Below are 13,286 nucleotides of genomic sequence, written 5' to 3' on the forward strand. Positions count from 1 at the left end.
CTGTTTTATTATGTTTTATTATGATGCTCTATGTTTTATGATGTCTGTCCATGTCCAAAATCAGGGACCATGATGGAAATAAGTGCTTGCACTCTCATGTTTTTATCCCTTGGATGATGTCTTTTACTCCACAATAAAAATCAATCAATCAATCATTCTTTTGGGTGCAGGGAAAAGCAATAATTGTATTCTGCACCTTTCTAAAAGCTATGTTGGTGTATTAAAAAAAAAAAAAAAAAAAAGATTAGTCTACATACAAATTGTATCTATAGCACCTTTAATTATAGCTTGATTAACAGAAATTCAGAAGAACACATCGGCAAACACTTCATAAATAGGCGAGTCCCAATATAAAATTGACCACTAAAAGTAGTTCACTTTCATCTCATAAGATATTCCTTTATTGATCCCCTTGGATCAACCCCTTAATTAAGGGATTGGGGGGGGAAAGTCCAGACTCTTGGCAGTTGCAGTCCCTGCCGCCACAGAGGTGTGGCGATAACGAGTGAAGCTCCAGATGAGTCTAACGAAGGCACCACAGAACGAGCCAGAAGCTCAGAAGTGAGGTCTCCTTTGCCGCGCCGTGTACTTGGTGTCTGCCCGGACCTCTCTGTGGAAAACACACACACACACCGGGAGAGAGGAGGCATCACTATCACGCAACGTAGGCTTAATACAAAGTCATCATTAGATTAGATTCTAATGTATTGTCCTTATACAGTACAACGGAAATAAGTTTGGCATCCAACCAGAGTGCAAATGTAACAGTAAAGTGCAACATACAATGTACAGGTGATTTACATTTTGTCATTTAGCTGACACTTTTATCCAAAGCAACTTACTTTTGTACAACAAGACAGCAGGAAGGGTACAACTCTATCAGCTGAGTAACAATGTTCATCAAAGTGTTGAGTGCTATTAGTAGGTTAGTATATTAGGACAAGTGCATGACAGTAAGGTTAGTTAGGTTTTTTTTTTTTTTTTTTTATTATTTCAGATAATGATTGAAGAAGTGCGTCTTTAGTCGACGGAGAAATATTGGAAAATTAGCACTACTTAGTGTAGTGCAAATCAGATGTATGTACAGAGTTGTAGTATTATATGTACAGTGCTTTTGCGGAACACCAGCTTGAAGTTGCCCTATCGCACGGGCCTCATCGAGATCAGACAAACGTGGCATGCCGATTCTTGAATTGACCACTGTAGCAGGGCCCATGCTCACAGGTGCTGCCAATCAGGTGCCAATCAGGCACCCGATTGTCAGCACCTGGGGGTACCGGAAGCTCAAAGCAAGAGTCGATAGCAACAGCAGAATAAGCCGTTTGGCATTGGCAGAGAAGATTTGGCTAATTTTACAGGGGCGCAAGTCCACATACTCAGCCACGCTGCTCATCCCACAAATGCATGTTCCTTTATAAATGGGGCACCATTTAAAAAGGGAAATAAACAGGCTTTATAAACGGTATAACATTTATTGCCAAGAAGCATTGTTATAACAGAGTAATAATCTACCAAACGCAAATTTTTCGAACTTTTTGTTCGATGTTTATATATATATACATATATATATGTGTTAAATATAAAAATATGAATGTAAATATGCGGTATATACAGCACTGCTTGCACATCATGCAAGTACAATGATAGTGAAATGTTTTCCTCTGCTCTCTGCGGGAACACAACTATTTATGTACAGTGGGAAGCTTCGAGCAGAGGAATAGATGAGATTTGAATCTCTTAAGTCAAAGTCAATAGAGAAAAACGGCCCTTCTAAGGTTTCTCTCCTCCACATTGCCTGTGGTGCATTTTTTCCTATTGCTAGGTTTTAGTGAGTTTTTCCTTACCTTCGCGTGGGGTATGTCTGGGAGTGTTGCATTAATTTATTTCAAAATGTTTTGGACTTCATGGTATTTTTGTTTTGTTCTTGATTTATTGTGATGTTTCTTCTTGACTTGTTTAAAGAAGACGTGTCCGGCCCATGGGGACATTAACGTGTGTTGTTGGGTCTTACAAATACATTTGATTTGATTGATTTAGAAGTGAAGAGGAAGCACATACCGTCCCTGTCGTCTCCTCCTCTCCTTCTTCTCCACGATCCAGTCTTTCCCCTTCTTCACAGATTTTCCCTTCATGTGTTTGAAGCGAGATCTTCACAGAGAGAGAGAGAGAGAGAGAGAGAGAGAGAGAAAGGGATTCGGGAATCAACGACACCCTTTCTTTTGGCGAAACGTACATTTAATACACGGTCTCGTCCGTTGCCGTGACGATAGGCATGTAAGAGGGAGGAAAAGCTGCCAGACGGGTGTTTCTAGTCAGGCAGGACGACAGCCCTCTATTACATCTCTCTGGGTCCTGTGGCTTCTCCAAGGCCAGGCTAGACTGGGGCCTGCACTTAGACCCAAAGCCAAGACCTGCTTATTATCCACGGAGTGGGTGTGATAAGTGTCTACTTTGTGTCGTGTGTGTTTACCTCTGTCCTGCATTCTGGATCTGATTTGGAACAGTCCTGTCCGATGTCTCCCCCCCCAGGCCCTGGGAGGCAGAAAATACTTGGTTAAGAGACACATTAAGTGAGACAGAGAGACAGACAAGGCATCTCCGGTATCCACTCCTAATCCACCAATTGGCCATTATTTACACTGTGGCCATTTTTCTCTTATGTCGTGCTCAGGTTGGGATTCCTTTCCACCCCCATTTCCCACCTCGGGCGTATACAAATTTGGCGGGGGAACGTGGTGGAAAGGAATTAGGGATGTCCGATATTATCGGCCAATATTGGCATAAAAATGTGATATCGGAAAATATCGGTATCGTTTTTTTCCCCCATTTATTTAACCTTTATTTACCCAGGCAAGCAAGTAAGAACAAATTATTATTTTATTTATTGTCAAAGTATGCATAATGTTGTGTTAATTACACAACAAGAGATATGTAATGTTAATTACCTGAAATTATTCCGTTTTGGGGGGGGCCTGCAGGTATCGGTTGATATCGGAAATTAAGAGTTGGACAATATCGGTATCGGTAAAAAAGCCAATATCGAACATCCCTAAAAGGAATCCCAACCTGAGCATGTCATTATAGGAGAATGGCCCGCCGTGTGAATTTACTGGGATTTAATTTAATATATTATATTATGTATATTAACATTATGGTGTATATCCCCCGTTCCTTACTTTAGGAAGGACTCCTGTCATTCCAGCAAACAGACACAGGAAGAACCTAGGACCATGGAGAGAATTCTTAGTCGAGAACACAAATTATATATACAAGATGTCAACGCAACCATCATATTTTAATAAAGATATTTGAAAGTAAGGTGAATGACATCAGCAAAATGATGAACTACCGTAATTCCTCTAATAGTAACCGGGTCTCAAATACAAGCCGGGTCTCTATTAATGGCCGGGTGCGCTCTTGAGCTAAGCAATTATAAGCCGGCCTCCTAATACAAGCCGGGTTACTAATATACTGAGCTGCATACTGAGCTAGTTACTTGATTTCACTTTGAAAACGTTGAAATGACCAGTGACCACCTGTAATTGCACTGTTTACTATTTCATACAGTACTTGGTTTCAATAAATGAACCCAGTACATTTTACTGGGTTCAAACTGACACAAAATGTTGATTTATTCATTATGATCCGTTTGAAAATTTGAAATATAAGCCTCCCTCTTATACAGGCCTCCTCCTAATACAAGCCTGGTACCCGCTACAGTTGAAACAAATACAAGCCGGGGTTACTATTAGAGGAATTACGGTATTAATGTTATCATATCATAACAAAGCAAATCTTCCATCGATCATTTCACAGAGACTATTCAAAGGTTTTGTGGGCGCCTGGTAGTCGGGCCGTGACAAGAAGCAAGGACTGACTTCTTAGCCTTGCTGCTGTTGGGAAAGTCCACCACCATGCCTCCACTGAAGCCTGCTCGCATGGCCTGGGACGTGATCAGCTCAAGCTGCAGTAGAGGAGAGAGACTACCGGTGAGTAGGGTTGGGTACCGAACTCGACCAAATGACATCGGTACTACCGAGTACCGATTCACGCTAGATCAAGTTTCAAGTTTTATTTAATTTGTCACATATAAGGTAAGGTACATGTACATTATAGTGAAGTTATTGGTTCTGTATGACCATCCTGAAATTGTGCTTCATCGAAATTAATTTATTTTTTTTGGTGCGTTACAACAATAAATAACAAAATGTTCTAAATAAATAACAATGTTGAAATTTACTTCTTTTTTTGTGTTATTACAGAGAGATTTAAGTACCAATTTACTGGTACCGGTATGGTATCGGTTCAAATGTGAACGCCGGTACCCAACCCTACCAGTGAGGTCAAAGAGCGGAGTCTGTTGTACTTCGTCGTTAGGTCATAGCCGTCTTCAAAATGGACTTACACGCATGCTCTCTGCACTGCAAAAATTAACGTAGGCATTTATTCACCTGTTCAGAGTTCTCTGGGTAGAGCTGAAAGACTGCACGAGCGCCTCTGGCCTGGAGGAGAGAGGAGAACAAAGAGAAAGCTTTATTTCTGAGATGCTAAAGGAACACACTCACGTCTTGTCAGGAAGATCAAAGAGAACGGTATAATCTTACCAGAGAGGAATACAGCGTGGTGAAAAATTTATAAAGCCTCTTGGGTGGACTGTGCGACTTTTTGTCGGCGTTGCAAAGCCACTGTAGCGCAGAAATACTGAGGGGCATGAAGAGAGGGAAAGAGTTACACACTGGGTACAATTATAATTATTTAAAAGGGGAAATGCCCCTCGTTTCGTTCGAACCTTCCGATTACCAGACGACCGCTCTACCTTCTGAGCCACTGTCGCCCCCCCCAACCAATCAATCACTACACTCAAGATTTAGAACACATACCCTTTGGGTCAAATATTAGTTACAATTCCAGCTTGCTAGACCAAGCTACAGCTTATACAGTTGTATGTATGGGGGGTTAGTTTGCACACAATCAATCAATCAATCAACCAGGTAAGTGTTGTTTACCTGATGCAGCCATCGAAGGTCCCGGCCCGGAAAGGCATCCCCTGTCCCATGTCCGACAGCAGCAGGTCCCCCTCCACCTCCCGCTCCAGCGCCACGTCTGGAGAGACACAATCAATCAATCAAATGTATTTATATAGCACATTTAAACATGACACTTGTCAACCAAAGTGCTTCACATAGGATGCTTGGTTCATACACATACAGCTCATTATAGCAATATTCCACAATTATTACATTTAGATAGTAATAATGGCACACATCAATTCACGACATTGTTGATACATGCAGGACTAGCCGTATGCGTATCACCGCCACCATGTTTGATGTTTCTCTGTACAGTGGAAACTAATTTATACGGACCTTAGTAATCTGAACTGAGCAGTCAAACAAACAGGAATAATACATATAATTATAAAGTAGTGAGTGAGAAAATACATTCTAGTAATTACAATGCGCTGCATGCTTTTTAACAGCACGCTGAGACTGTCGAGTCAACTTTATTTATAAAGCACGTTTAAAAACAACAGAGTTGACCAAAGTGCTGTACAAGGCCTTATAAATAATACGAGTAAAATACGGTAAAGCAGGCATACAAAGATCAGTACATACTGTAGAAGAGACATATTATACACTTGTAGTGGCTACTGGGACATAATTCACGGCATTCTAGCCTATTGTGGTGTTTACTACATCTCCCGTGACCCTTAGCGGGGGATGACGTAGTTAAAGAGAGACGAGTGAAAGAGTTGTTTGTGCGACAGTAGAGTGCGTAATAAAATAGTGTTTTTGCATCGGAACACGACTCCGTCTACGCTATCATTACTGCATTCCTACACACTACTATATACAAGCAGCACAAAACCCATTAAGAAGATTCAAACGCTAGTGAACAGAAGTACGTTTTAAGCCAAGACTTGAAAGAATCGACGGATGGGGCAAGTCTGATGGAAGAGGGAAGGTCTAGGGGCTGTAACTGCGAAAGCACGGTCGCCTCTGAGACGACTTGAGAGACCTGGAGGTGGTGTAAGGTCTTAAGAGATCTATGATATAGGAGGGAGCCAGTTGGTTCACGGCTTTGAATGCGAACAGCAGGACCTTGAAAGAAATTCTGTTTTTGAGTGCGTGAGGATGTTTTGGATAAATTAGTCCTACTGTATCCAATCTCAAAACCATAAATGTAGTCCGATGCAGAAGTGTAATTTGTGGTGCGGCTGGGTGGCGTAGAGGTCTAAGCACTCGCCTACCACCGCAGAAACTCTGGGTTTGAATCCAGCTGTCAGCGGTACCTCCAGCTTGGTCAGTCGTCCCTACGAACACAATTGGCAGTGTTCGCGGGTGGGAAGCCGGTAGGGTATGAGTTCCCCCAGTGAAACTCCCCCGCTGTCAGGTGAAAAGAAGCGGCTGGCGACTCCACATGTATCGGAGGAGGCATGTGGTAGCTCTACACCCTCCCCAAACCGACAGTAGGGCAATGCACACAAGCGACCAGGAAGGGGATTGGTATAACGACTAAATTGGAGGATGGGAGAAAATGATAGAAAGGCAAAAAAATTATAATAATAATTATAGTGTATGCCACACTGTTGAAAGATCCCACTCACCCAGCATAGCAGTGCTGATGTCCACTCCAACCCAGCAGTGACCCTCTTCAGACAGGTGGTCGCCACTCAGCCCTGAGCCGCACCTGGGAGGGACAGACAGGAGAGTCAGACCAGGCTTTTTACCACAATGCTACCATACAATTTACATTCTTAAGGCAACAAACTATTTGATATTTGTTGATATCATACATTTAGACATTTCGCAACATACTAATAGTACAGGTATATGATTTGATTCACATAACATGATCGACAGGATACAATATATTGGGATCCAGGTCACAATAACCAGGCTGTCCAAACTACACATGTTCTTCCGGTGTGTGTCAGAATGACTGGCATATATAAAGTATAGCACTGTGTGTCACTGGAGTGGGGAAAGACATACTGTACACGGCTGTTCTGGAAATAGAATAGAATGGAATAGAATAGAAGTACTTTATTGATCCCGGGGGAAATTCTGCACCACATATCGCTCACAATGAACATTTAGTTAGTCAAAGGGTAAAAAAATAGGAGTAGGAATAAAATAAAAATACACAGTCAGAGATATTCTAAAATACCGTAATTCCTCTAATAGTAACCCCGGCTTGTATTTGTTTCAACTGTAGCGGGTACCAGGCTTGTATTAGGAGGAGGCCTGTATAAGAGGGAGGCCTATATTTCAAATTTTCAAACGGATCATAATGAATAAATCAACATTTTGTGTCAGTTTGAACCCAGTAAAATGTACTGGGTTCATTTATTGAAACCAAGTACTGTATGAAATAGTAAACAGTGCAATTACAGGTGGTCACTGGTCATTTCAACGTTTTCAAAGTGAAATCAAGTAACTAGCTCAGTATGCAGCTCAGTATGCAGCTCAGTATATTAGTAACCCGGCTTGTATTAGGAGGCCGGCTTATAATTGCTTAGCTCAAGAGCGCACCCGGCCATTAATAGAGACCTGGTTTGTATTTGAGACCCGGTTACTATTAGAGGAATTACGGTATACAGTCAGAAGATATACAGTAATATATACAGTCAAATGTATATTCCACACCACATATTCCAGCGCATGCCCTCAGGTCGCTACAGGTCCATTTTAACCAGACACACACACTTCACAAACTGTTTTTTCTCCACAGCAGTCCGAACACTAAACACCCTGGCCCGCCCCCCCTTTGCACAGACGGGCAAGCATCCGTCACTGACTGACACTGTTACATGTAACTGTCATGTATGTATTTATGTATCTATGTATTTATTGTGGGGATCGGGAGATGGGCGTTTGATGTCTGATGTTTCATGTTGATGTCCCAGTGCTTTTAACAAACTGTACCGCAAACAATTACCACCAACCATCGTTGTGTGGCATTAAAGTATTGTGTATCTTGTATGTACAGTAAAATGTACAATTTAAATGTAAATGTCCAGGAAGGTATACATATAGTCAAATGTAAATGTAAAGGAAGATATACAGGGATTTACTGTGCTCAGTGATGCACAGCGAGAAACACAATGGGATGATGAATATAATGTAAAAATGTCTTAGCTTGCATTAGTCAGATCATCTGTGCATATTTGCCGTCTGCAACTCAGTCTGTACATGTTATTTGTGTCAATACAAGGTACAGGCTCTTAAGTAATTTTCTGCACAATAATAATAGGACATATACGGGCACACCTCCACGCACATACCCCACATCTAGCAGGAAACAGGGCTGTTCCTCTGGCAGGTTCAACAGCTCCACGGCTCTCTCTGACATCAGACTCTGGATCTCAATCATTCGAGAGCTGGGAATCAAGGAATCAATAATGCTAGTTATTATGTACACACATCTGGCTTTGAGGAGAGTGCTGTTTTAACAGAGATCCTCTTTTTTGTCATACAAATGGCTGTGACCTAGATTTGGCCTACTACCTACCTACTACCATATTCTGTTTTGTTTACACTACAACACTACAATTAAAATGTCTACCCTAGGCTAAACCACTTTAATAATGGACACAGATTTGGACGTAGAAGAATCACTGTAACTTACATGGCAATCTGCAGCTTTCATATTCCATAAAAACCGAGGATCTGACTTTAGCTAATCGACATCATCATAGCCAGCATTGAATCAGTGAGTCCGAAGTGTAATCACAAACATAACACATGCAAACATAACACATCCAAACATAACACGACTCACTTCTGAGAGTATTTCTTTGCTTCATCTTCGTTGTAGTACTGCAGTGAAGAGAACAAGTCGAACACAAGTAAATAGTTGCAATTGGATAACGTTATATATATATATTGATCTATTGATTGCTATTTGATCGCAGCTGATTGATTGATAACTGTATTAACAGATTGCAGAATGGGTACAATACAGTACAGCTCAATACATACAATTGTTAAGGGGATGCAGACCAGAGAAAGACTTTAGTCTTGTTTACATCAGGGTCCCCCATTTTCAATTCATCATAGTATTATGACTACTATTGACTGACGATTAACTTCATTTTCAATCCATGTTAACAAAAACAATGTCTCTGGTACTCTGCTGACATGATGCCTTTTACAGACGACTCTCGATTTAAGTTGACCAATTTGAGCTCGTTGGCTAACCTTTCCATCTGCAATAATGTATAGCGTTGTTAGCTAATAAATATACATTACTAACTATTTCTGGAGGGGCCCTGTGTTCCGGCCTTAGTATTATGACTACTATTGACTGACGATTAACTTCATTTTCAATCCATGTTAACAAAAACAATGTCTCTGATGTTACCACCTATCTGTGGTAACGGTACTCTGCTGACATGATGCCTTTTACAGACGACTCTCGATTTAAGTTGACCAATTTGAGCTCGTTGGCTAACCTTTCCATCTGCAATAATGTATAGCGTTGTTAGCTAATAAATATACATTACTAACTATTTCTGGAGGGGCCCTGTGTTCCGGCCTTCGACAACTGGAGGTCATGGTTCTTCAATGCGTTTATGATTATTATTATCTACTAAGAATAAGAACTGTACACTGTCTGTAACTATGGAACAAAACTAGATGTTGTGATGATGTCCCAACTAGCTAGCTTGAAAGAATGTCCACACACGCGTGAAGTGGCGTGACGTCATATGTGAGGGACAAGAAAGACCACCCGACTTCATTTAAAGAAGCAGCGGATTTAATATATTTTTTCGATATTAAAGTTTTCTCGCACACAGAACGAACCCCGCCCTTTTTTGGAAATACACGCGCATTACATATAATAATATATAATTAATTATATGTTTCTGACACACATTTCACGTCGCACAATTACGACGTGAAGGCCCGAGCGTCCCCCTGTTTCGTGAATATGATTGGACTGCTTTATATACACTTCCCGTTTACACCCAACAATAGGGGATATCTGCAGAGCCGCAAGCCCCACCGCCTCAAACAGAGTACAAGCCCCGAAGCCCCGCCCAGACGGTTGGGTTGCGGCTCTGCAGATATACCCTACTCTCTTTACACCGACTGTGTGCTTTTTTTTTAATACCGGATGCTCCCCTGTTTCGTGAATATGATTGGACTGCTTTATACACTTATATATAAAATATATAAATATAATATATAATAATACTATATATAAATAAATAAAAACAGCCATTTACACTTCCGGTTTACACCGTCCCTAATTGGTCCGCTGTTAGTATGGGCGTGGCTGTGTGCTTTTTTTTTAATACCGGATGCTCCCACTCGTCTTCCTCGCCAGTCGCCAAGGACCTCCTGTCTGTCCAGTGTGCGTCCACCGGCAGGGCCGCGGGATAATAATGGCAGCAGAGGTCAGTCAGAGACTGGGGATCGGAGCGTTCAGGCTGTCAGCGCTGCTCATAAACAACATCCCGTGTCGCGGCCCCGCCAGCAACGGCGAAAACCACGGGTCTCCTCTTGCGACCTGTAACGTTAGCAGCAGCAGCAGCATACCTGGTGGTGGACCTCGGACCTGTGGAGCTGCTGAGGTAAGAAGAGACCCACCACCAGGGACATGCGAATATCAGCCGGTGTCAAGGAAGAAGGAGAAGGATCCCAGAGCCCATAAACATTCTAGACTAAGAAAATGTGAAAGGCGAGAGGAGAATAATGGGACCTCCTCCCCGATTATTTGGGCAACTGTCGCATCCCAGGATCTGCTTTCATTGGACCTAATAAACCCCTCTGTCTATCTGGTTCGAGATCTAAACTTTGCACAAGCTCATCATCCCACATCACTCCACCTGTCACCAGGTGAGCCCCCCCCGGTCCCCCAGGTGAGCCCGATGGCTGGCAGAATGACCTGCTGGAGCAAGCGGCAGGGACCAGGTGTTCTCATCATAGCAACCGCCTGCCGCCCCGTCTCCACCACCGCTACCAGACGTTACACCTGGAGGGGGGGCAGCAGCACGTCGGACACCCCTCCCCTGCACAGGAGCAAGACGGCCTACTATGACATCCTCAACGTGTCTCCCGGCGCCACCCAGTCCCAGATCAAGGCGGCTTACTACAAGCAGTCCTTCCTCTACCACCCCGACAAGAACCCGGGAGACGACGAGGAGGCCACGCACCGCTTCTCCGAGATCAGCGAGGCCTACACCGTGCTGGGCAACGCCGGCCTGAGGAGGAAGTATGACTCCGGCGCCCTGAGCCAGTCGGACGTCCAGGGAGCGTGGAGGTGGTCCTCCTCTTCTGGAGACACCGCTAGCAGACCCTCGGGTCCCCTGCAGCAGCAGCAGCAGCAGCAGAGGGCCAGGCGTTTCTCGGGGAAGATCAGGTTTGATTTCGACGCCTTCTTCCAGGGCCACTACGGGGAGCAGCTGCAGAGAGAGCGGGAGATGAGGGCGATGAAGGCCAGGAAGCAGCAGCTGGAGGAGCAGCGGAAGGAGGACTTCGCCAAATGGAAGCAGCATATGATACTGCGGTTGACCGCCGGAGCGCTGCTGACCACGGGATGCGGGATACTCATCAGTATCATCAAGTCCTGAACTGGAACGATGATGAGTGAACCTTTTCCCCCTCCTCCAGAGCTCGTGTCGGAGGGACTCTCTCAGGGTGGGGGGGGGGGACAGGTGGGCTGATGATGATGATGCTAGGGGTCGTGACCCTGACCGCCTTGCTTAATAAAAGTGTTGCGCCGTGTTAGATGGAATCGCTGCAAACGGTTGACCTGTTTGATCATAAAGAGACAAAGTCCTGCTCTCTGCATAATGGTCTAATTGTTGAGATTGAAGCAGTTGTTAGGACACACAACCTTTATGATCCACACGCAAGCTGTTTCACAAATCCAGCTCTCTCTGTGTACAGACCTGTGAGGAACCCTGTTATAAGGGTCCCAAGGTACTGTATGCTACACCTAAGCAATATTTTGCTTTGATTTATGACTTAAAAAAACGATTTCTTTATTTAAGATGGCACTAAATATTAGCTCTGTTGTGGTAACATAATATTATTATTGTGTAGCATCATTGCCATCATCACTGTAGAGTATTAAAGGTCATCGCTGGCTCCAGTCTGCTACACGTTACACTGTTCCTTGAAGACCTCCGATGCCTGAGACACAGGAGCGTCAGGTCGATATGACTGTCCTGCTGTGTGTTGTCAACGATAATATCAGTTATTGTTGTTATAACTGTTATAATACTGTGGAGGCCAAGTAGGTTCTGTTAGTCTTGGAGCTCAATACAGGGTTTTCATGCTGAAACCAGATTGGCTTTTATCATGACAGACTGTTAGGCCCCAACCTAAACAGACCAGGAGGCAAAGAAAACATTGGTACTACCGAGTACCGATTCAAATTTCACGCTAGATCAATCTGTACCAAATGTTGGTACCTTTTACTTGTTTAGTATAAGAGTGTAATATTACTAGACAAGAGGGAGCCTTTTCCACAAATATATATATATATATTACTGTCCCGTCTCTTGGGTCAGACGAGGTCAGAGGAGTTTGATAACATTTACAGAGGACGGCCAGATAGTGTTGATATTAACATATATTAACATTTAAAAAACATAATACATGATCATGCGATTTAGTTTGTGTGGTGTGTTAACCATAAATAACAATGTTCTGAATAAATAACAATGTTGAAATTGAGAAATATCTACATTTCTTGTTATTACAGTACCGACAAAAGGGAGTGTTGGGTACCAATACCGAATTCCAGGAACTGGTACTGATACCGGTATCGGTTCAAATGTGAAAGGTACCCAACCCTAGCTTATACAGTATATTGATCAGGGTAAAAACTGCACATGTAGGCCAATCAAGTAATGGCATTTTGTATTACCTCAACAACAACAAACACAAAGTAAACTACTTGCTTTAAGCTCCTTATGCAGAAGAAGCCACACTGTACGTAGGTTTACCTTTGCACTATTTCTGCAATGTACAAAGCTGGTTTAGACTTAACAATGTAGACTCTGTTCAAATATAATAAAAACCTTTTGCTTCATGCTTCTTTCTATATTTTCATTTAGACTAGATTTGGTTTTATTATATTTTATATAATATTATATTACTACTAGATACCCTTTAAACAGTCCTGCCTTTTATCTCGAGGTTTTATTTATTAGGGAGTCAAGCTCATAGGAATATATATAATGGGATAAAAAATATAATTTGACACACCTGTTGTCCTGTGCTAAAACCTGGTATACATGGCTATTACTCTACACATCTGCCTTTTAG

General features: G+C 42.7%; 2 protein-coding genes across 2 annotated transcripts; one reads left to right on the plus strand and one right to left on the minus strand.

Annotated features, from left to right (window-relative positions):
* Nucleotides 1-202: 202 nt before the first annotated feature.
* On the minus strand, nt 203-9,678 carry bud23 (BUD23 rRNA methyltransferase and ribosome maturation factor). The gene is made up of 12 exons (XM_084325767.1): nt 9,513-9,678; nt 8,785-8,822; nt 8,288-8,383; nt 6,608-6,690; nt 5,007-5,103; nt 4,605-4,701; nt 4,452-4,502; nt 3,879-3,964; nt 3,177-3,222; nt 2,471-2,532; nt 2,059-2,148; nt 203-610 (listed from the first exon to the last, which is right to left on the minus strand). Exons 1-12 carry the CDS (start codon nt 9,558-9,560, stop codon nt 556-558), a joined length of 849 nt encoding a protein of 282 aa, XP_084181893.1. The 5' UTR covers nt 9,561-9,678; the 3' UTR covers nt 203-555.
* Nucleotides 9,679-10,374: 696 nt separating this feature from the next.
* On the plus strand, nt 10,375-13,002 carry dnajc30b (DnaJ (Hsp40) homolog, subfamily C, member 30b). Its single transcript, XM_084322359.1, has one exon. It carries the CDS (start codon nt 10,394-10,396, stop codon nt 11,579-11,581), a length of 1,188 nt encoding a protein of 395 aa, XP_084178485.1. The 5' UTR covers nt 10,375-10,393; the 3' UTR covers nt 11,582-13,002.
* Nucleotides 13,003-13,286: the final 284 nt, after the last annotated feature.

This window comes from Notolepis coatsorum, assembly GCF_963971535.1.
Source record: "Notolepis coatsorum genome assembly, chromosome: 1".
In the NCBI taxonomy this organism is placed as follows: domain Eukaryota; kingdom Metazoa; phylum Chordata; class Actinopteri; order Aulopiformes; family Paralepididae; genus Notolepis; species Notolepis coatsorum.

Coding starts and splice junctions, on each gene's coding strand:
- bud23 (XM_084325767.1), bottom strand. CDS start 9,560: ATGACCTCCAGTTGTCGAAGGCCGGAACACAGGGCCCCTCCAGAAATA. Junction 8,384..8,784: donor GCAAAGAAATACTCTCAGAA/GTGAGTCGTGTT, acceptor CTTGATTCCCAG/CTCTCGAATGATTGAGATCC. Junction 4,503..4,604: donor CCACGCTGTATTCCTCTCTG/GTAAGATTATAC, acceptor TCTCTCCTCCAG/GCCAGAGGCGCTCGTGCAGT.
- dnajc30b (XM_084322359.1), top strand. CDS start 10,394: ATGGCAGCAGAGGTCAGTCAGAGACTGGGGATCGGAGCGTTCAGGCTG.